The sequence below is a fragment of the Acromyrmex echinatior genome, chromosome 7 (genome assembly GCF_024713525.1).
Source record: "Acromyrmex echinatior isolate Ae372 chromosome 7, ASM2471352v2, whole genome shotgun sequence".
Taxonomy (NCBI): Eukaryota; Metazoa; Arthropoda; class Insecta; order Hymenoptera; family Formicidae; genus Acromyrmex; species Acromyrmex echinatior.
The window spans coordinates 2,644,022-2,668,116 of record NC_141858.1 but is presented as its reverse complement, the minus strand read 5'-3'; the positions used below and the strand labels follow the sequence as shown (position 1 = coordinate 2,668,116).

The 24,095-nt window shown below is 44.4% G+C and overlaps 2 protein-coding genes across 3 annotated transcripts in view; one reads left to right on the top strand and one right to left on the bottom strand.

Moving 5' to 3' along the window:
- Window positions 1–24,095, top strand: part of LOC105155055 (uncharacterized) — a 556,628-nt gene that overhangs the window by 344,889 nt on the left and 187,644 nt on the right. For both annotated transcript variants that reach the window (XR_015545556.1, XM_087407517.1), the window contains exon 7: window positions 8,421–8,575. Coding sequence is in view for 1 of the 2 variants with exons in the window: in XM_087407517.1 (XP_087263643.1) it covers window positions 8,421–8,575 (155 nt within the window). In the remaining variant the exon portion in view is untranslated. The remainder of the gene's footprint in view (window positions 1–8,420; window positions 8,576–24,095) is intronic.
- On the bottom strand, window positions 11,729–13,347 carry LOC147908974 (uncharacterized). Its single transcript, XM_087407785.1, has 2 exons — window positions 13,146–13,347; window positions 11,729–13,076 (listed from the first exon to the last, which is right to left on the bottom strand). The coding sequence occupies exons 1-2, from the start codon at window positions 13,274–13,276 to the stop codon at window positions 12,704–12,706; spliced, it is 504 nt and encodes a 167-aa protein (XP_087263911.1). The 5' UTR covers window positions 13,277–13,347; the 3' UTR covers window positions 11,729–12,703.

The window sequence follows — 24,095 nt, the reverse complement described above, 5'->3', positions numbered from 1 at the left end:
TGGTGAGTCCACGAGATCTCGGGTAGATAGATCGGTGGAAGTGTACGAGAAAGAACGCTAGAAGAGCAGTCGCAATGGCCAGTGACTGGGTGATCCCAACATTAATTGTAGCCCTTCAATTTTTATATGCACTTGCGCGAACTAGCGTAACTATCGCGGGTTCTCGTAGCCTGATTTCCACATTGACCGCAGCTGATCCTAACAATGACTTGATGCACTCGAGTACAAATACGCGAACTTACGTGGTTTTTCACTGACGTGAACTGTACTAACGTGAACCGGGTGAGTTTGACTTTTGTACTGACGCTCTGCGCTTCCGCGGGACCTTTATTTATATCCCCAAAAAAAGGGCGTTGTGCCCTTTGTCTAGGATGCAATAGATAGTTACAATGTCACGCAAGATTTACGATTTTTATAGCGTACTATCATTGTTAATCTAAAATACTCGTTAGAGGAGTTTCGAGAAGAAAAGAAGTGATTTACGTTTTTCTTTAAAGAGGCATTGCTCCAGACGGATGATGAATTCTGTTATCCTCGCAGAAAATATGGTTAGGTAAACAGATGGTTACCGTGCACAACTAATTTTGCGTGTAGGGCAATTGTCAGTCGCGAGTCTGATCTTAGATAACGCTATCGTGAGAAGTTATCCCATGCATTTTATGATTTTTTTAAGCGCGACGCGGCGCCTGTTTTCCTGAGATGAAATTGTTGGTCAGTCTGGGACGACAAAGCTTGGATTTTTACTATTGCGTGATTTCGGTGCATTTATAATATCTTTTGCAATCTTGTCACTTTTCGGACCTGCATTAAGGTTGTTATTCCTTCCGGGTTGATTGGCGATTTTACGAGTTTTCGCAGAGCTTGTCCGATCCCTCTTTTCAGTTCTGTCAGACCGTTATCAAAAGACTCCGCTCGAGTCTCGTATACGCCAACCATAGTCGCGACGTGGAGCCGATTCTTTCGAAAGAAAAAAATCGTGGCCTCTGTAGGACGTAACAGTATCTAACGTAAACGATCTTTTATTTCCAATCTTATTGTTTATGTATACACGCTTGCGTAACTCTTTATACGTACGAATTATTGCAAGGAATATTGCTAAGATCTCGGTGGTCTAAAGGCTTAAGACGCTCACATGGAATGCAAGAGAGATCCTTTTTTTTTTTTTTGATAACGGAGGGGAAATGCCTGACGCATACCCCGGGCCTCGGGGGAGAGCCCGGGGTTATGTGGGGCTTGCATCCACTAAAACCCCTCCGGGTGTCCTTACCAGGTCATAGCTGAGGGGCTCCCAGGAACGCGTGCAGCATACTTCTGGGAGCTCCTCTGGCCAGTCGGCTGATTTGCCGACAGTCTGTCCCGCCCGGGGTTTCGTTAGAGACGACCCCGGGCGTTGCGCGGCACTGCCCACTTCGGGCGCTGGGGGGACACCACCCACGCGCCCGCCGTCCCGTTTGTTGTTGGAGGGCGGAAGTTGAAGATCCCGCTCCCCCCCCAGAATCCCCAGTCCCCCAAGGGGCGCCAAACTTGAAAGTTTTGGCGCCCCTCATGCCTTTGGCGCCGCAAGAGACACTCTCGCGGCGCACGCCCCACGCGCGGCGGTGCAGGGCTACTGGCCCGGGCGCATTCGACGCGGCCGGGGGATGATGGGCCACTACACCCCGCGCGCAGGGGGGTTAGCTAATGTCCGGCGGCGACTCTAGGGTCGGCAATCCGCCGCTGCTTCACAGCGCCCCGCATCCGAAACGCGGGGACGTCGTTGATGACGGGGGTGGAGGAGGAGGGACTGCCAGCCCCCCCCCCCACATATACCCCCGTCATCTTCCTGCTCGTCCTCAGGTATGGGGGAGAAAGTCGCCGCTGTTCTCGCCCCGTGGGGCGATCCCGGCGGCGAGTATGTGCGAGCGGCCCGGGACGTGAGCGACCCGGCTGAAGTCGGCGCCCGCGTTGTCCCTCAACGCCATCTCGCCCATCTCCCCCCCTTCGTCACTTCCACCACCTGGGGGCGGTGGAGGAGGGCTACGGCCATCCGGGGCCCGCTCTCTCGATCTTTCTGCATCCTCCTTCTGCGACATCACCCGTTCGCAGAAGGAGGAGAACGCCTTCCATGCCCTCTCCCCGCCGACTATCGCTCTGACGACAGCTGGCAGGGAGAGATCCCCCCCAATCTCCTGGACCAAGACACCACGCTCGGCCGCCCATGCCGGGCAGGCTTCGAGCGTATGCTGCGCGGTGTCCCAGTCCCCGTCGCAGTGATGACAGCGTGCGGTCGGCTTCTTACCAATGCGACACAGGTACTCCCCGAAACATCCGTGTCCGGTGAGCACCTGCGTCGCGTGAAACGACAATCCGCCCCATCCCCTGCCTACCTATTCCTCGAAACAGGGGAGGATGGCCTCCACGGTCCGGACGCCCGTTGTCGGCGGGTTGTTCTCGAGTGGCGCGCCACTCTCCAAAGACCCGCCGACGGGCGTTCCCTCTCAGTCGATCTAAGATCTACGGGGTTACGATCCCCCCCTGAAGTCGAATGGCCTTCACCCCGGCGTAAGTCTCCGCCAGGGCGTCAGCCACGTACTCGGTCGGGGGAATCCCCGCGAGGACCATGGCAGCGGCGTACGACACCGTCCTATAGGCCCTGCAGATCCTAAGGGCCAACCGCCGTTGCACGCTGTGCAATCTCTCCTGTATACGGCGGTTGGCCAGGGCCCTCTCGCTCCATACCGGGGTCTCGTAAAAGGCCCCGGATAGGACGGCGTGCATGTACGCACGCCTGACCGACTCGTTTGGACGCGGAGGTTGGGCATGAGGCCGAGCAGAGCGTCTGCCCAATCGCGGGGCTAGTCCGTCAAAGTGCTCGACGAAACCTCAGCGACCATCCAGGGTGAGGCCCAGATACTTGATAGTGGACCCCACCGGGACGCGGACATCATCCACCACGATATGTGCCCGAGGGGGCACCCTGCTCTTCCCGTCGTGGAAGAATATTGCTTCCGTTTTTGCGGGAGTCACCCTCAGGCCCAACTCCTTAATGGAGCCGACCACACACGCCACTGCGACGTTCGCCACGAGTACTGCCCTTTCCCAGGTCGTGCCACCGGCTACCACCAGCGTGTCGTCTGCGTAGCAAACGACGTGGCAGCCGGGTGGTAGGGCCGCGCGGAGAACATAGTCGTATGCGACGTTCCAAAGTAGGGGGCCCAACACGGACCCCTGCGGAACGCCGCACGACACGTCCCTCCGCTGCTGGAGTCCCATTTTATCGTGGAACTCCAGCTGCCTGTCCCGGAAATAGTCCTCGACAATGGCGACTAAGTAGGGGGGCAAGAGATGGTGTTCCCTCATAGCCCCTACTACCCGGCCCCACGGGACGCTGTTGAAGGCGTTAGCGATGTCGAGGAACACCGCCAACGCCACCTCCCCACCCGCGGTCACCTGCTCCGAGAGGGATCGAACCTGCCTGATGGCGTCGATCGTCGACAACCCCTCCCGGAAGCCGTACTGACCGCGGGATAGGTTAGGACCATCCCGGGACAGGTGCCGGACGATGCGGTCAGCGATGATGCGCTTCAGCAGTTTTCCCGCATCGTCCAGCAGGCAAATAGGCCTATAGGCGGAGGGACTCTCCGCCGGCTTGTCCTCCTTGCGTAGGAGGACAAGCCTGGCCCTCTTCCACCTGAGAAATATACCTTCCCTGAGGCAGTTAGTGTAGAGCTGCCTCAGTCGATCTCCAACGATGGGAGCCGCGGCGAGCCACATCCTGCCGTGAACGCCGGAGGGTTCGGGCGCCCGCGGCCTCCCTCTCAGTCGGACGAATGCCCTCTCCATCTCCCCTCCCCCCCCCCGGTGACGCTCAGTTCATCCGTCCATCTGGACGGAGGGCCTGTCCTCTCTGGGATGTCCCTTTCCCTCGTGGGGAAGAGAGCGGTCACTACGTCCTCTAGAAACTGAGCGTCCAGGGTTTCCGTTATCGGGGGGGTCCACGGACGAAGCGTCTTTGTCACTATCTTGTAGGGCCTCCCCCACGGGTCCCTGTCCAGGGAGTAGAGGAGCTTCCGCCATGCGTCGGCCTTCGCTCTTCTTATGGCCGCCCTGAGGGCGCTCCTTGCGTCTCAGAGCGCCCCAGCGGTCGCTTCTATCTCTGCGTCTGTGCCCCGCCGCCTACGGCGAATATACGTTCGTCTGGCAGCCACGGTGGCCCGTCGCTCAGCTAACTCCTCGGACCACCAGTAGGCTGCCCTTTTCGCCGCGGGACGGCAGCGGGGCATCGACGCGTCGCACGCGCGCGACAGGCCGAATGGTGTCCCCAAGCCATTCGGCCTCCTCCTCCACCGTGCAGACCGGATTACGTTCCGGCCAGGTAGAGGAGGCTCACCTTGAGGCGTCCGGGGTCCATCTTTCGTAGGGCCCATCGACGTTCCGTCTCTTGTCGGCGGCATCTTTGTGACACCTCTGCAGGGGTGGACACCAACTCCATACGGATCAAGCGGTGATCCGTCAATTCTCCCAGGGAGCCGGCGTCCATGTGCCATCCTCGGATCTTGGCGGCCGCCGCGGGGGTCGCCCACGTCAGACCGATGATGGACTCCCCCCCAGGCCCGCACGAAGGTGCTGGCACGGCCTCTATTGAGTAGAACGAGACAGTGCCTCGCCGCCCACAGCAGGGTGCTGTCGCCTCTGGCGTCGGTGGATGGGGAGCCCCACTCCAACGCGTGGGCATTGAAGTCCCCACTCACCAGTATCGGCCTGGGGGAGCGTCGGTGTATATGCTCCTCCAGAGACTCCAGGGCGTCCTCGTATTCCCTCCTCGTTAGGCGAGGAGGGAAGTAGCACCCCGCTACGTCGATGGGTCCCCACTCTACCAGCGTGAACCCCTCCCCCGCCGATATGGGAATCATCGGCGGGGTGTCGCGCGCGTGCTGGCTGACCACCGCTACCCGGCCCAGTTGGAGTGACTCTCCGGGATTCGGTAGGGGTCTGCGGCGATGGCCAGCCCATCCCCCCACTCGGCGAGGCACTGCACAAGCATGCTTTGTGCCCCGGCCGAGTGGTTAAGGGTTCGTCTGGGCGAGGGCGAGGGACATTATTGTTGCGTCCGTCGTTCCTCGTCCCGCCCGACGTTTTTGTCGGTCACTTCACCGGCCGCCGCGGGTGTGTTCTCCACGACGGCCATCTCTATGTCGGCCACGGCCGACGGCGCTTCCGCCATGGTGGTCTGCCCCGCGGTGGTGGTGGGGGGGTTGCTGGGCTTCTATCCCCCCCTCTTCCCTTTTGCTTTGGCAGCAGCACATCCGCCGCCGCCGATGCAATGCCCCGAGGGGCGGCCGAGTTCACGGCACGCGGGGCAATCGACTTTGGCGCGGCACTTCCTCGCCGCGTGACCGATGCCTCCGCACCGGTAACAGCACCCGGAGCGATCCACGGTGCTTGTGCATTTGGCCTGGACATGGCCAGCTTCCAAGCACCGGAAGCATTGGAGGCTCCGGGCCGGCAGCAGAGCTACTCTGCTCGACCACCCCACTTTCACTCGAGAGGCGGCCACGAGCTGTTTGGCCGCCTCTACGGGACACCTGGCCCAGCATCTTCCGAGCCCATTGGGGGCCCTGGTAACGCCGCCCACCTTGAAGTCAAATAGGAGTCGACCTTGACCTTGTAAGGATGGAGCTGAGGGATGCGGACAGCTTCGTATAGGCTGTCCACAAATCCCTCACGATATCTCCTTTGATGTTCTTACTTGACGAGAGACGGGTGATTCCGCGACGGACCAAAGTCCGCGCGGCCCCGTCCTCCCCTACGGACAGAGTCCGCACCTCTCGAAGCGGGAGTCCCCGGTGCAATGATCCGAAGCTCTCGGAGACCCCATCCCCCTCAGTGGCATGAGCCAGCCCGCAGCCAGGAGCACCCAGCATACGGCCGACCCGCCTTGTGGGAGCACCCGCTCGACACGTTCCACACCCGGGACCCGAGGAAACCACCCCAACCCCAAAACGAGGAGAGGGGAGGGCCCCATGGGAACCCGGGTGCGGTGGAGGTCGAAGCCCATACCCGCACGGGCAGGAAATAGAAATTCCCTCTATCGGCGCCGTGCCACCGGGCGATTGAAGTCAGGGCCGCCAACCATTACCGGCACAATGGGGACCCGTCCCGAAGGGACGAGACCCCCAGGAGTCCCTCCCACGAGGAGAGGAGACCCCCTCTCCTGGGGTGCCGGACCCGGTGTACAGACTCTCCCCGTCAGGAAGGAGTCCGTACAGGCTGCTCTTAGACCCCCACATGCCGCAAGCGACCCGTGGGGGGAGCCCTCTCACCACGACAAGGTGGCAGCCCGCGAGAGGGAATGCAAGAGATCCGGAAGGCAATATTTTTCGCAATAAATTTATTACAGTTTTTTAAGACAATATTTTTCGCAATAAGTTTATTACAATTTTTTAAGATTTAATTTGGGAAATTTGGGGGGATTATTAATGTTTCAGATTGATTGCGTTGAAAATCCGACAACTATATCGGCACACAATTATAATTTCTGAAATTAATTCATTTAAATGAATATACATAATAGTTCAACATCTTAATTTAGACCGTAGTGGTGCTTCGTATTTAAAGTAATGTATCCAACATAAACAGTCTTATTTCCAATCTTTTAATCGTGATGGGTTCATCGAATTTATTGTATCAAGTTTGCAAATGTCTTGCACGGTTAGTGGATACTGGGCTAAATGATATGGATTAATCAACCAAGGTGGGGATTTTAAGCGTACGTCATTGACTAATTTATAATAACATATTTTTATTGGTTAGAAAGTGAAATGTTACTAAGCACCAACCAATATGAATAAATATGTGCTATGGTATTGTGCAATAACGGAATTCTTTCATAAGAACAATACAGAATCTAATTAACCATCAAATTCTTTTATGTTTTTGTTCCGTTTCACGATTTCTGATTCTAGTTTTGACCGCATCTTTACTTATTGGGAATACAAATTAGTTCGGTCCGTTTTCCAAAAGATGGTTCCGGCTGTTGTGAATGGTTCATAGTTACAGCTGATTTTGGCATTTTCAGAGAGGTTAGACATCTGCTAATAATATTCAGTTTATATAGCTTTGAGTTTCATACAAAAACATTGATTTTTACTGTATTTGAAATGTCGAATATTGTGTTAACCAAGCAGCATTTGCGGGAGGTTCTAATTTTCTGCTTTAATTGGAAGAAAAGTGCAGCTGAAGCCCATCGAATGCTTATCGAAGTTTATGGTGACATTGCTCCAACTAATAAATTATGTAGGGAATGGTTTCAAGGATGGAGATTTCAGCGTTGAAGACAAGCCTTGCTCTGAACAGCCAAAAAAATTTGAAGACAAAGAATTATTATAGAAGCATTACTCGAAGAAGATCAGAGTCAAACGCAAGAGGAGCTTGCAGAATCATTGGGAATAACTCAACAAGTCGTTTCTGTACGATTGAGAGGCATGGGAATAAATCAAAAACAAGGAAATTGGGTGCCTTATGAACTGAAACCGAGAGACGTTGAAAGGCGATTTTTCACTTGCGAACAGCTGATTCAAAGACAACAAAGAAAAGGTTTTTTGCATCGGATTGTGACTGGAGATGAGAAGTGGATATTCTACGACAACCCCAAAAAGAAAAAATACTACGTCCGGTCAATCGTTGCCATCGATCTTAATATCAACATTAAAGCCGAACATTTATGGTTCGAAGATCATGCTCTGTATCTGATGGGACCAAAAGGGTGCTGTTTACTATGAGTTGCTGAAACCTGGCGATTCCATTACGGGCGATCGGTATCGGCTACAATTGATTCGTTTGATCCGTGCATTGCGAGAAAAATAGCCGGAATACGAGTAAAGACATGATAAAGTTATTTTTCTTCATGACAACGCTCGGCCTCATGTCGCAAAAGTCGTAAAAAAATATTTGGAAACGCTCAAATGGGATGTTTTACCGCATCCGCTGTATTCTCCGGACATTGCTCCTTCTGATTACTGATTGTTCTGAAGGATGCAGCACGATTTGGCAAGTCACTGGTTCACTTCTCCAAAATTGGATCACCTCCAAAGACGAGTCATTTTTTCGAGATGGAATTCGAAAATTGCCTAAGAGATGGGGAAAAAGTAGTAACCAGCGATGGACAATACTTTAATTAATCTGTTCGTTCATTTTGTTTTGAAATAAATGCATTTTTGAACGCAAAAAAACGGATCGAATTAATTTGTACTCCCAATAAGATAATCTCAAAATTAGGATACATAAATATAGGCCTCATCAATGTACTGAAGTAAAAATATTTGAAAATAAATTACACTGAGAATTTATACTTTAACCATATCGAATTGTCATACTCAAAAAAGAAGCCAATTTTTTATCCATCTATTCTGATAATAGTTAAATTATATTTACGATTTCAGGTAAAAACATTTTTAAACCTACAACAACAGGCAGCAGAAGTAATGGCAGCTGTTGCCATTTGGGAATTGGAATTGAATGATGTTGAGTTGGAGCTTGGAAATGTTAATAAAAACGGAAAGTTATGTATAAAAGAACAGATTAGTCCTTTATACAAGTGAGTAAATTTTTTCTTAATCAATAATCATTTTGTATATAATCATTGCATTAAATACTAAGTAATATTCGAGCCTATAACGGTTGAAGCTAGATCTTTAATGCTTAAATAATTCAAAGTTAATTATATATATATGTGTATATGAATATATACCATATTTATAGCTTCAAATTGCGCGCCAAATTGGTTTTCTAGACTTACAAACGCAATTAAATTACTGAAATAATATCACAAATTAAATTAAATTGACAATCTTGATGTTCAATCTGATATCATATTAGAAGGATGCAATATTTTTCGTAATAATCTTCTAATATGACACCGAATTGAACATCAAAAATATTATTAAAATTTGCTTGTCAATTTAATTTAATTTGTGATATTATTTCAGTAGTTTAATTGCGTTTGTAAGTCCGGAAAATCAATTTGGCGCGCAGTTCGAATACAAATATGATATATATGCATATACATATATAGTACAAGGTTGGCCATATTCGACGGAAAGATCTGGCAACACTGTAACTTTTGACAGAGATGTTAGATCGAGTAACGACGTTTCCCATGATTGAAAAAAAAACATCTTTCCGTCGAACCCTGTATGGCCAACCCTGTATACATATAATTCACATTAATTATTTAAGCATTAAAGATCTAGCTTTGGCCAGACTTGAATATTCTTACTTAGTATTTATTACATTACGGTTTTAATAAAATAATTTATTATTATTCATTGTATGGTATTAAATTAATCAAAGCTAAATAGAATTTGTTGATCTTTTACTGTTTATACAAGGTTCCGGGACAAACGTTTGTTCTTAAAATGTTGTATTCCTGGCTTAATTTTAAGATGATTTTTCTTTACCTAAATTTTATCCGATGCTTAGTTTTTTAATTATAAGAAAGAATATTAATTATAGACTGCATACGAAAGATAGGCAGAGGCGGCGCAACTCATTATTCGACACAAGCGCTCACTGCGATCAATTGCTTACTACGCGTGAAACATGTAACACGATGGTACCCGTATATAGGACTTGGCAAAATATTTATTTTTTTATATTTGTAATACAAAATACAAAATTAAAAAAAAATATATAATAGGAAGTCAGCGCACAAATGTAATTGCACAAATATAATAATTATAGTTTAGTAAATCATATAACATTTGAATCCATTTCGTATGCATTTCGACATATTTTTATTTCATTCTCAACGGCAATAAGTTAATCAAATATAGTGATTCATTTCTTGTGCAAGTGTGCAGCAATTATAATGCAAGCAATTATCAAATCAAAAATATTTTCCAAGTTCAATTGACCGGAATAAAACAAGAAACCCTTATGACTAAAGTTACAAAAAAAAAAAGAAACTATAACACCAAACATTGAAATTTAAAAAGAAAATGTAGATTTATCAAATTGAAGCAACTCGCACGATCGCAAACCGTATATGGCGTATTAGCCATTGATCAATTGGTATCACTGCGGGGTAATCAGTAGAGAGCGCAATGAAAAAAAAACAGATATTCTTGCCCTTTATAACTATTTCTCTGTGTTGGTATAAAAAATGGAATAAAAAATGCAAATCGATTAAAAAAATTTAATAAAATTAAAATATAAACAATAATAAAAAGCTAATCTATTAAAAAAATTTATTTTAATTGAAATAAAATTAAATAATAAAAACACAAAATTAAAAATACTAATCTAGTTAAAGAATTAAACAAAAAAATTAAAAAAAAACATACAATTATTGTAGAAAAAGCTTTAAAAAGTTTAAAATAATGTTATTCATAGCAGAAATATTTTGTATATATTATATTTTATATATATTACGGATAGGCTATAAATATTGAAATATGTTTCCCTGCGACGGTCCCTATGATATAATTTGAATATTTCTGGTGTATGAGTTATTATTAAATACCAAAATTGACACCTTATATAAAGCATTAAAAAAAGCAATGAGTTAAAGACTTTTAAATTAAAAATGAAATACTTTTATATTAACGCTATAATTCTTAGTTGCACATTTTAAAAGAGCAGTCGGGAGACGCCATGACAAATCTACTGTTTTTGAATTACGTATTAGTAGTAGTAGTAGTAGTAATAATGCAGGTGGAACTATGGCAGCTTATGCCTAACGTGAGTTAGATGTCTGAAGTTTCATCGTCACTCACTGTTTATTTTCAAAATAGTGCAATCAAGCCCAGCCCCGCTCCGTGTGCCAGGCCTATGAGGTCACCTATCTTTGCTCCGTCTAGATCCTTGGGTATTAGAAACATGTGGCCTCAGGATCTTGCAAGCAAGCATAGGATAACGACACAAAAGATGCACTGTCCTCGCTTTTCTCTCTACATAGACGGAAATTCCTCTGCTCGACTAGTCCTACTGAATAGATGTGCTCTGAGGAGCAAGTGTCCAATAAGAAGGAGTATGCCCATTCTCAATTTTTCTCTTGCCATTGCTCTTTTGTTCTAGCCGGATTTTTCCATAAATTTCTTGGCTTGCCAGCAGCTCTTTGTTTCTTTCCAGGAGTTTAAGTGCCCCTGCTCCAGCATTTCTTTGATTTTTCTTTTACCTAGCTCGAAGGGAACTTCGACGGTCTATTCAGCCGGATCTATTTCTGTCCCTAGTTTTGCTAGCCCGTCCACCTTCTTGTTGATATTTCTGGTATTTCCTGGTGATCAGGAACCCATATTAGGGTAACTTGATTTGTTTCTCCCAATTTGCCAAAGGCTTGTATGCAGTCTACAGACGATTCTGTAGATTCTTAGCAGTAGCTATATGTATAGTATCTATGTATATACTAAGCCATGGCAAGCCGCGGGATGAGGGGCCGGAGGGAAAACTGGGCGAGAGGGGTATTGTGGTGCGGGGGGGCAGTCAATGAGCGAGCTGCTTTGTCCTCCCACCACCTCTCGTAGTTTTCCTCCCCGGCCCCCGTCCCCACGAGCGCATGTGTGTGTGAGCTGGTGACGTCACGGCGTGACGCGTCGCGACGACGACGATCCGGCGAGCTCGAGAGCGAGCGACTGAGGGAGTTCGCGCGTTTTTTCTTCCCGCGTGCGCGCTGTCGCTCTCGCTCGCACCAACGTTTCTCAGTCGCTGTAAATATAATATAATAATAAGAGTAATAATCTTACCTCCTTAAAGATACGGTAAGAATCCATTTTACTGTCGCTCTCGCTCGCACCAACGTTTCGTTTGTCGCGTTCGATCGAGTCGCTCTCGCTCGCACCAACGAATAATAATAATCTTACCTCACGTTTCTCGCAGTATCCTTAGAGATACGATAAGAATCCATTTTACTGTCGCTCTCGCTCACATCAAAGGATTCGATCCATTGCGTTCGATCGAGTCGCTCTCGCTCACATTAACGTTTAAATTTTCTCATCCTTAAAGATCGTGTTCGCTAAAATTACTAACGTAACCGGAATCGTTGGAATTTTCATCTATGTCAAAATCAATTTCCTCGAACATTTCGTCTATAATATTTTCGAATTGTTTCGTGTCCACGTTTCTAATATAATTGATTACGTTGTCAATGTTCGCACGGTCCGCCATACTTTTTTTATTGACTTCGGCAAAATAACGAATGAAGAAACATAAGCTCACACGTTTTTTTTCACTACTAACGCTCGTTTAGTACGAGTAATTATATATATCGTATGATTCCACACCCATCCGTTTTCCTTTTGCCACTTTTTCCCTTTAAGTTTACGTCAGCGCGAGTTTCCTTTTTTCTCTTTTTATGTGAAGATAAATTGTATATATATAAATAGATAGGGATACATAGGTAGATTAGAGAGGAAAAATATGAGACGACGCGATTACACAGTGTTTGAGATTAAATATATTAAGTACAGTACAAAATAATTTCACATATTGTAAAAATGTATAGGTTCATCGTTAGCATTAATTGATATATATATAACGTTCTCCGAAAATCAAAGCGATCAACTCGCAATCGAGTATGTCGTTGCGGTCGAAGGATTCGTTATCGTACATCGTTTTTAGCACGTTCGCAGATTTCGTGACAGTGGACGCGATAGCAAGAAGTCGTGAAAATTTTTTATCGATCATTGCGGTCAGAGAGGAAATGAGACGATTCACACAGTGTTCGAGATTAAATATTAAGTACAGTACTTTTCGACATGGATAGACGAGCTGTACTTGTTTCTAGACGCAGTATTGGTAGATTATTAATTTGTCCGAAGCGTAACGTTAGATTTCCAACGTACATTGGAGACGGCGCACGTATTCCTTTATTATTTTCGTCGTACTGCAAAAGGGACAAAATGACGTGTTTTTGTTCGAGAAGCTCTCTCCAGATGTCCGGTGAAAGTGGAATCTCTTTACCGTGACAATCTCCCAAAATGATAGTCACGTAAGAAGGGAGTGTGACATTGATACCAATGTTCAAGTATTTATAGCCAGTTGCAGTTAACGGATATCTTCTCTCGAGAATGCGTACGGTAGGATGATGTGCGATTTGATGTCTGTAATTATGGAAAAAAAGAAATTGGCAGATGGAAAAGAGAGAGACGCAAAGGGAAAAGAATATCTACCTATTTGATATATTATCTTTATCTGGATTCACATCAGTTGATTCGTCGACTATTTTTTTCTTCTTCGTGCTTTGTTCATCGCGATCGTCCTGTTCCATAAGATAATTTATAATATCCGCGTTGTTGAACATTCTCACGATCGGGAAAAAAAAAGCTTGGAAAGTGCGTACGAACGATGTTGTCGGAATGATCGTTCCTTTCGTACTGATCGTTTAAAATTATTATAGTATATATTATGTGTCCTTTCATCCTTTCCTCTTCCTCCTCCTTCTTCATCTTATTTCCCGGTGTATGTTTTGTCAATATGTATTACTCGATTGAAATAATCGATCCAAGATATCCTGCATTTGTTGTAATAACCCGTTTCGCAAACATTCGACGTTGAGTATGTTTATATTAAATTTACCAACCTCTGTTACGGTTTTCGTGAACTCGTTAAATGTGTAAAATTGTTGTTGTTTGGCAAAGTACAGATTACCATTTATATATCGGAAGGCCAAGGTCGGAGCTGGTGGTATTCCTGGGAATACCGCTTGTAACGATTGAAACGAGCGAACAGTCATACTACATTCGTCCATCTGCGCCACGTCATTACCATTGAAAATCGCGTAGGTTTGTCCTCTGTTAGTATTTACTACGGTATCGATGAAAGTGTTCGGGGGAAATCCTAGACTCGAGAGACGTTTTGGCCAACCTTCTTTCAATTTGAAACTGGGGTACTCGATCATGTAGACAATATTATTTATAAACAGTACTAGTTCACCCGAAGGTCTTTGATACGCGGCTGATAAGGAGAAATTCTTCGGAAGGAAATCCATGTAGCTGTTTAGTATGTATGGTCCGTCGTATTTTGTATCATCTATATTTATCGACCATACATAACGTTGGTACGTGACGAATATTCGATGATATAATACCAATATCGTATCTACATATTGTAAACTACAGAGATCTATGTACTCGGGTTTATCTGTTGTAATTTCGGTAGTTGGTAGTGTTGTTGTTGTTGTTGACGTCGGTGATTGTGTAGTTGTTGGTTTTGGATTTTTATCTCCATAGAGTTGTTGAATGGCTAAAATGTCCTCTATGTTGAATCTAACGATTTTATCCTTATTATTAGCAGTGACATATGCGAACATTATGGAATCTTCATGCAAACTGTGTGGTAATCCTAATGCGTGTCCAATTTCATGTGTTAATGTGTTAAGCAGATAATCCTTGTTACTAGCAGATTTTTCGGTTAGATATATATGCTACGGTTCTGCAGCATCTACGTGTATTTCAGCGGTGTAATTGACAACATTTGAAGGATAGAACGCGTGAGTACTCCACCAGGTCCATCGAACGAGGCGGAGCAAATCTCCTCGCTACGTTTATGATCAGCGTACGTGTGTGTGCCACTACGATAAGATATTAAGATGTCGTGATTTAATGTTTTACGTTGGAACGTTAAAGACGAATTCGCTGCCCATAGCGAGAACGCGAATGCGGTAGTTTTCAAGATGTGCACGTCCGCTAAATGGAAGTTCCACGTGAGATGTGTTTTTGTCCATTTCTTCCTACCTGTATTATGCTCGTGATGCAAAATGTCCGGGAGACCACATCGTGGTTTACACATTTGATACAACGTATAGTTATTCAATGTACCATCATCCAGTATTTGATAATATTCTTGAAATAACGAAATCGCCTGTTTAAGTTTTCCCTCTTCGAACGATAATTGTGTATTGTTTTCACTCTTACGCAAGTAGCCGTACTTTTGTAGATACAGAATTGTTTCAATATCTATGCCTTGACGATTCGTCGCTGTCGTTGACGCTGCTGTCGTAGTAAGCGTAACGAAGACGACGACGACGACGATGACGAACGCGGGGGACATCACGATGTAGCACAAGTATACGACACGCAGCAGGAAAATAAAAACGATGTGTACTCGAACGCTTTGTCAGCAGTAATGAATCGCGTTCCGTGATTTTTTTATATATACGACACGACAAAATGCTTCGTCAATAGTAATGAATCGCGTCTCGTACTCTTTCATGTGTTTGTTTTTACATTATAATTCGACAGCGTGTGACTTTTTGATAAAAAAGGAGAGTGCTTGAAAAAATATTATACGATTTTGCGAATAACATTAGTCAATGGATTATACTCTATCACCCTGTCGTGAATAATAAGACAATAAACTGTGATGTTCAGTGGAATATTTTCCTTACACTCGAATTCTATACGAATATCCACAGTAACGCTTTTTATCGATTCGTTTTGACGAGAACAATCGATCACTACGAATGGGCCGTGTAAAAGAAATTCCCCGATAGATAACATGGCATCGCGATTGTCGTTACCGTAGTACGTCTTTTGAAATTTTACATACATATCGTAGAGTACAGCATATTTCTTGCGTTCGAAATCTAAATTCATATCGTCGTAAGGATAAAAATCAGAATTTAAAAAAAGTTTCATATTAGTGAGATTACACATGTCGAATTGCGAACTATTTTGCGACGGTTCGTTTTTTTTCCGGTTTGAAGCGCAAAAATTACGTATCGCGGTTTTTCCAATTGCGATGTTGTTTTAACAGCCCACGAATGCTTCGTTGTACTTTGAAGCAGAAGAAATTCGTACAGGTCCCACGACCAGAAACACATGCTGAGATATCGTCAACCTTCCAGCGTTCGCAAAAGTGATAATTTATTGACATCGTTTAGCACTACATGTGGCATTTTCCATTGTATCTTCGATAGCGTGATTTTAGGTTCCGCCGATGCCTGCGCCACGACGCAATTATTATCGTTACGCGCATCAGGATAAGTTCGTGTCGCGCGTTTATTACTATGCGTTTGTAATCCTCGCAAAATCCTAGGAGTGTATTGAGCGGTACGCAAAAGTTGAAATCATCGGTCAGCGATGTGCGAAAGAAGTGCATTGTGGCGTCCCATCCTGCATTTTCTAACGTTATACTCTTGCTGGTGGTTAACGATACGAAATTTTTGATAGTACTGGTAACACCAACGTTTCTACATCTATCGATTTCCACACCGTCTATCTCGTATCGAATCTCATCGAACATGAACGCGACGCAATTGTTCGACAGTTTTGGTTGTTCGGATTTGTCTCCAGCTTGTTTCTTCGCTGAAAATTTTCCCTCGACGTAGAGAAAACTCTCACATGGTAACGTGTACAGATCTTGGTGTTGTATAGGTATTCGTATTTCATCGCTGTATCCGAAGGTGGTGTTAGCGTATGGGTTGTAAGTGTGAGTCTCGATCTTAACGATACGGTCGTCGAAGATGGGTTCACTTCCTATATGTAAAATATCGCGACTCATTTCTCACGACGAATCTCAGAGATCGTAGAAATGCGACTTTCGCAGCGTTCAATCTGTCCTCCGTTCCTCTCTGCTTTCCTTCAACGTATCATTCGGTGAGCAATGATAATTGCGACCTGCGGTGCGATTGTCGTCGTAGATGTATTCTTACAATCGTGCGACTCGTTCAGAACGAGCATCTTTCGTTCGTGAGCATATTTTTTATCGTTTACGTCGTATATGAAGTCGAATCGATATCGCCTCTCCACGAAGGTTTATCAACTGTCCGTTTTGACTATACGTATCGTTATATCGGTAACGTTTCTCGCGACGACTGGGAGATAAATGACGTGTGTAGGAGTATCGGACAATTTATATCCAGGTGGAATCGCGAATTCGTGTATCGTATGCGCTGGTTTATCGTTGTTGTACGCACCCGAAGTAATGTTGCATTCTACACGAATTACAGTTACATTCATAATGTTTACAGGTTTGTCAGACGCGTACCACTTGTTCGGTTGTATTACGCGAGAGTTCGAATAACCTAATAGCGAACCGATGTTATTCGGTTTCGTAAAATTTATTCGGTACGCACATTTGATCTCGCTTCTCATAGTATTCTCATTGGCTCGAAGACTCAGTATCTCTTCTGTATGAGTACTATCGTTGCCGTCGTTGTCATCGAATATGTACGCGTCGTCATCATCATTATCTTTATCGTCAGACGTTCTATCGTCGTAGTATGTGACGGATAGCAGCTCTCAGATACTTGTTTATAACACTCAATTCGTACGATCCTTCGGGAATCGTGATTATTTTGTCGTCGGTATCGAAGTAGAAGTTATTGTTCGTGGAAGTAACATTCGGTATCGCGTTGTACGTTTCGAAATTCGTAAGACCCAATTCGTATTCGCCATTACTTAAATCCAACGCAGGAAAGTAACTCGCCGTGAGAATATTGGTTGTTCCAGTTAACGTGAGAGTCCACGACATGATGTAATCGAACATAAATGCTCAACTGAGACGACTCACACGACACATTATTAGATATATCTTTTCCTCCAATCTATTTCTCGAAGAAATCGTAGACACAACTGACCACAAATACTCTGATCGAACGTTTGATAAGAGCGACGATTATACGTTACGTTGCTTCCGAGATAGTGTTCGAGTTCCCTCGATGGTCTAAGATTGCCAAAATCATCGAAGTAAACGGCATTATTTCCCTTTTTCGCATACGCAACCCAGTGTGTTCCAGCATTTTCCGAATTATCGAGATTTACGATACCGCTTTCATTACGATGTGGTTTCGTCGGTAACGCGTCACGCATAAACACACCTCTGAAGAATGGTAAACGCAAACGATACGCCGCACGACTCAACTGTTCGTTCGTTGTGATACCGGAGAGCGGTATTTTAAGAGTCTCTAATGTTTCCTTCCACGATGTTTTTTTTTATCTCTTGTCTTTCTTTTCCTCACGTTACCACCACCACCACATTTGTAGGGCGCTAGATACAGTCCGCGACCTTCCGTCTGACATCGAGCGGCTTTGCGATCGCTTACAGCTCTCGCTACGCTCGCCGCTTCACCGATCAAAGACCCGAGTGCACCCAACATTGGTAAAATCGGTAGGAAACCTACGCGTTTCGTTACCGGAAGTAGTCTCTTCCTTTTCGTTTTTTTCCTTCTTTTCATACCCATTCCTAATTTCGTTTTTGCTTTCATGGCTGCCCAGCGGTCGCGGCAGCTTTCTCACCAAACATCGAATCACTTGCTGTTATACGTTCGCGCGCTTTTTCGGCGAGAACTCGATCGGCAATGTGACGATCGGCGAGATCGTTGCTTCGCGAATAGGCGATATCGTTTCGCGACACGCCGCGTTTAATCGATTTATACCTCGATCATCACGCGCTAGTCTTTTCGCGAGACGAGTACAGGATCCACAAAATTGATAACCAGGTATATGTACTTCAAAAGGAAGCGCGTTTATCGCCTTGTCAAGTAAACCTGCTCCATACGCAGGAATCATTCCCTCCTCCTCCTCCACGCTATCTTATTTCATACGACATATGTCGCAATTTTTGATAAGTGGTGGCGGACCGTCTATGTGTTCGTTGCCACGAACGATTGTAATGCTCTGTACACGGACGATAGCGTTGCACTTCAGGATCCGTTTTTAAATGTTCGGGTAATCGATCCCACAGTAGCTCCACGTAATTCTCAAATTCCTGTAGAAGAACAATCTTCGGTATGTATTGCAATTGCTCGGCGGTAAAATCGAGAATCCGACGTTTATCCGTTAGTAAGAAAAACATTTTTTGCGATAACAACAACAACGACGACGATTGCTCTTTACAGTAAAACTGTGCGGATCGAGTGCCTGCTCGGGGATATAAATAGTGCTGAAAAAACTCGCTCGCGTTACATCGCGCACGCGATGTTTACACAAGTAAATGCGATTCGTACGACAATCACGATAGGAGTGTCGAATCTCGACCGTAAGGCGCGACTCATGTCCGATGAAACGGTTGGAAAAATTCGTAGACACGGCCCTTTACTATCGAATACAATTCGTTGCATCATTTGCGGATCGTCCAATTGTGGTAAAACAAACGCTTTGATAAGTTTAATAGAAAGTCCATATATGTACGTTTCGAAAACGTATATGTATATTCGAAATCTCTCTTTCAACCGAAATATCGATATTTGGAAGAACTACTCGAATCGATAAATGGTATCGGTTACCACGCTTTTTCCAACAATCGTGACGTCATACCACCGAAGGAGGCACTTCCCAATTCAATATTTGTATTCGATGATGTGGCTTGCGATAATCAGAATACTATTAGATAATATTTTTCTATGGGTCGACATACGAACATTGATTGTTTTTATCTCTGTCAGACATATGCAAAAATACCGAAACATTTGATACGCGATAATGCAAATTTTTTGATACTATTCAAACAAGACGGTACCAATTTAAAACACATTTATAACGATCACGTGAACACCGATATATCGTATGAGAATTTTTGTACGTTGTGCCATTTATGTTGGCAACACAAATATGGTTTTGTGGTAATAGACAAAGATAGCGCATTACGCAACGGTAGATATAGACGAGGATTCAACGATTTCGCTGTAGTATAAAAAATCATTTGTAGTATTTTTTTGTAAAAAAAAAAAGTGAGCAGTACCTCTTTGACATTACGATAAGATGGTCAGAACGAAAAGTATCTCTGAACGGGAGAAAACAGCAAAACTGATCGCGAATACTCGCGCGTCGATTCGTAAGAAACACCGAGCATTGAAGACTGGCATAATGGAGAATGAGATCGTTCTGGAGAAACAATTAAAATCTATTATCGAATCATTGAAACAAATTGCTGGAAACACTGAACGTGGAGGTAAACCATTTGACACTAAGTTTACGGAGAGTAAGCAAAAGAATAAATGTGAGTACAACGATGATGAGGATAATGATGATGATGACGACGACGATGATGATGATGATGCGATTCCAACACAAACTACTCCCCAACGTCTTCCATGGAACAAACAAACAAATAAAAAGAAACGATCAAACGTTATGTTTGATTCGTCCATAATTCATTCGACACCAATAGAATCACAATAACAACAACAACAGGTAACTCCATTTAACTTACGGGACGAAGAAGTTTTTAAAATCGATGATGATCCGTCGTCGCTCGAAACGTCTGTCAGACAGGTGTTGAACACACCTCAAGGTCGTCAGAGATTGCAAAGTCAGTTAGGACCGTTAGGACAAATATAGGTAAATACTCTTTTAACTGGTGATGCAAGAAACGAAATCGATCTTGTCTACGGTTTATTTTGATGAAAACGGTACGATGTTAGGTAGTAAAAAATTTGACGTAGGTACGGACGACACTATAATCATAGACGGAGTGAAATACAAAGGTACACCAGGTCTATACGAGCTGATCTTCAAGAAGATTCCAAACGACGCTATCTACACAGAGAATGATAAACAAACATACAAACATATATTATTGATGACGAATGCTCACAGATGTGACAATGACGCCAGAATGCCTATTAAGAGTAACAAGGGACACAAATACAAAAACATTATCGCTCCGCTCTTAGTTACTCATCGTAAGACCAGTGGCACTAGTATTGGTTCAGGTATAAAGACAAATATACCATCCGGTGCGAAATTGACCGACAACGAAATAGATTACGTTTATTGGGACGACCCCAATGAGTTGGTGGATCGTCTTCAATTGCTCGATGCTTCTCGTAGAGCGGGTAATAATGCTCACGACAACGAAATATTGTCGATAATCGAAGAACTTCGCGAAGCTGGGTTAATTATAAATTAAATTGCTGTGACGAAAATCGCGACAGTGATCAAATTCGCGTGAACTCGATGTCTGTGAATAAATTTGGTATGTCTATGAGGGGAAACGAAATCAAAAAATCGCGATCGTTGATAGAATCTTTACGAAATTACGTGCACGACAATGGGCTTTGTCTGAATTCGGATCATTACGACGCGAAGGAGCGAAAAATAGAACACGTAGCCGCGCCGGAATTCGTCACCGATGTGGTAAACAAAAGCTACGTCGAGCGTACGCTTCGAGATACGCGAAACGAGATCGAAGAATCATTTAGAACGATAAGGAGAGATGTAGGAAGTGCATAGCGATGTGGAGAAGATGCGAAGAAACGTGGAAAAGAATGTGACGAGAATGTCTGACGAGATTCAGCATTTGAATCGAGATATAACGATACGAATTAAAAATGTAGTGACCAACGAGACATTGGAGAAATCGTTTAAAACGACCGGGAGAGATACGATCGTGCGCGCGCTTCAGGATACGCAGAAAGATATCTCGAACGATGTGGAAAAAGTGCGAAACAACGTGGAGGAGGTCTCGAAAGGTGTAAACGCGCTATCGACGAGAGTGTCTAACGAGATTCAGCGCGGTATAACTGATCTACGTTAACAAATGTATAATACGGTGACAGAAGAGATGTTAAAGACTAACGAAATTCAACGAGGTGTAACTGATCTGCGTCAACGAATAAATAATACAGTGACGAAGGAGACGTTAGAGAGATCGTTGAAAACGACAAGGAGAGATACGATCGTGCACGCGCTTCAGGATACGCAGAAAGATATGTCGAACGATGTGAAAAAAGTGCGAAACAACGTGGAGGAAGTCTCGAAAGGTGTAAACGCGCTATCGACAAGAGTGTCTGATGAGATTCATCGAGGTGTAACTGATCTGCGTCAACGAATGAATAACATAGTGACGAAAGAGACGTTAGAGAGAGATACGATCGTACTCGCGCTTCAGAAAGTGTCTGATGAGAGTCAGCGTCTAAATCGAAATGTAACGGATCTGCGTCAACAAGCGAATGACACGAAGGATACGCTAGAGAGATCGTTTAAAAACAGGGAGAGAGATACGATCGTACTCGCGCTTCGGAAAGTGTCCAACGATATGCAGATACTGCATCACGGTGTAGGTGATTTGCGTCGACAATATCGAAGAAAGTGCGTAACGAGAATGAGATTCGGCATCTGAATCGAGGATACCTGCTTTAAAAGATATGCGCGAGGCTCGTTTCCTGTCACAACAAAGAGAGAGAGAGAGATAGATGAGTGTCGAGAAACAAAAACTCGTGAAAGAACTCCACGCGCCCGCGCGAAGAAATTTTCCAGGTCGTCGCGTCGTGGTGCACGATCGTGGCAAGCCGACGTAGTCGAGATGCGTCCCTACGCGCGATTCAACAAGGGTTACAATTACATTTTAATCATTATCGATGTTTTGAGTAAATACGCATGGGCTCTACCGCTCAAGAGCAAGAACGGAAGCGACGTAGCCGCAGCGTTATCCAAAATATTTCGCGAGGACGAACAATACCCACGAAATCTGCAGACAGATCAAGGAAAGGAATTTTACAACACTACCGTGCAGAAAAAAATTATGAAAAGATACAACATAAATCATTATTCGACGTATTCGGTGATGAAAGCGTCGGTAGTGGAACGATTCAATCGTACACTCAAGAATAACATGTGGAAAACATTCACGTTAAACGGCTCGTACAAATGGATCGACGAGCTACCGCGTCTATTGTCAGATTATAATCATCGTAAACATCAAACTATTGGGATACGACCGATAGACATAACTCCCGTCGTTGCAAAACGACTCTTGTCGACGGTATACAGTCATATAAAAATTGCCGCTCCAACGAGATTCAAGATAGGCGATCCAGTACGTATTAGTAAATTCAAGACAATTTTTGAAAAAAGTTACACTCAATTGGTCCACCGAGATTTTTTACATCGTTAAAACACAACGTACGAATCCTACAACGTATCTATTGAAAGATTATCAAGGAAAATCGATAGCTGGTGGATTCTACGAACACGAATTGCAGCGAGTCTCTAATCCGGACGTTTATCTCGTGGAAAAAATACTACGCAAATGAGGAAACAAGGTGTACGTGAAATGGTTAGGAATGGACAATTCACATAATTCTTGGATAGATAAAACGAATGTATTGTAATTTTCTTTTTATTTATTACAATAAAAAACTAAAAAAACTATAGTGCATTACAGAGGTATTTTATAATGTCCCCAAGGTAGAGTAGCGACCGATTCGGGTACGACGTACCGCTTGTCATCGTACGGACTAAGAGCGAGCTTCAATTCAGACACTGTGTAAACTTCGTGTAACGTCGATCGTATGCACGACTGACGTCTCGACTGTACCGTCGCATCGTTCAAACATCGCGAATAATCGTCGAAAGTGATCGTTTTCGCGACTACCTTCTTCTTGATACCCTTTATTCTCTTCGTATCGCTCTTTCCGATCACTCTCAATGCGTACATCTTCGCTCTGACTCCTATGAATTCCGTCATAATCGCACCATTATTTTCATCTTTCATCAAACCGGGTATTTTATTGTTAGCGCGTGGAACATCATACGCATTTCTCTCAGGATAATCACTCGTGTCGAATCTCGCGATATCACGCTTAATGTTCTCATACACATTCTTACATTCTAAAAGATAAATTAAGCTGTCCGTGTCCGTGTACATAATCTTACATCTATCGCGATACAATGGTATCATGTATTCATAGTGAAATTCATACAGACGCAACTTAGATATCTCGAGAATGCACATACCTACGTATATCGGTTTATTTAATTTCACCTCGAGTTTGCGCAATTCAACAGCGATTAGATTTTCAGAAAAAACACGTCTACTGTGAAAATTCGGTTTCGCTATCATCGCTTCCGCACCGTATCTCCCATCCCAACGCGTTATAAGCCGAACGTCAACATGATCGCGTACGTTCTCCATCATTTTTCCAAATACCACATTATTCATCAATTTGTAAAGATTTTTCTCAAAATCGTTATTCGCGAGTATTCTAAATCTTGTATTAAGTTCAATATATCCACGAAGCCATGGGGATTGTGCGAATTGTAATATTCGATGAATTTTTATTATGTGTAATCCATGCTGAATACATTGTTGTAAATTGCGATAGTGCACGATATAGCGCTCCTTATCGTAAAGAGTGGCCAGTAGTTTGTCATTCCGTTTTCTGGGAGGCCGTTCGC

Bases quoted from the DNA above. Each gene is read 5' to 3' on its own strand.
- LOC147908974 (XM_087407785.1), bottom strand. From the start codon at position 13,276: ATGTTCAACAACGCGGATATTATAAATTATCTTATGGAACAGGACGAT. The intron at 13,077-13,145 runs GTAGATATTCTT...CCATAATTACAG, and splicing joins AAAGATAATATATCAAATAG to ACATCAAATCGCACATCATC.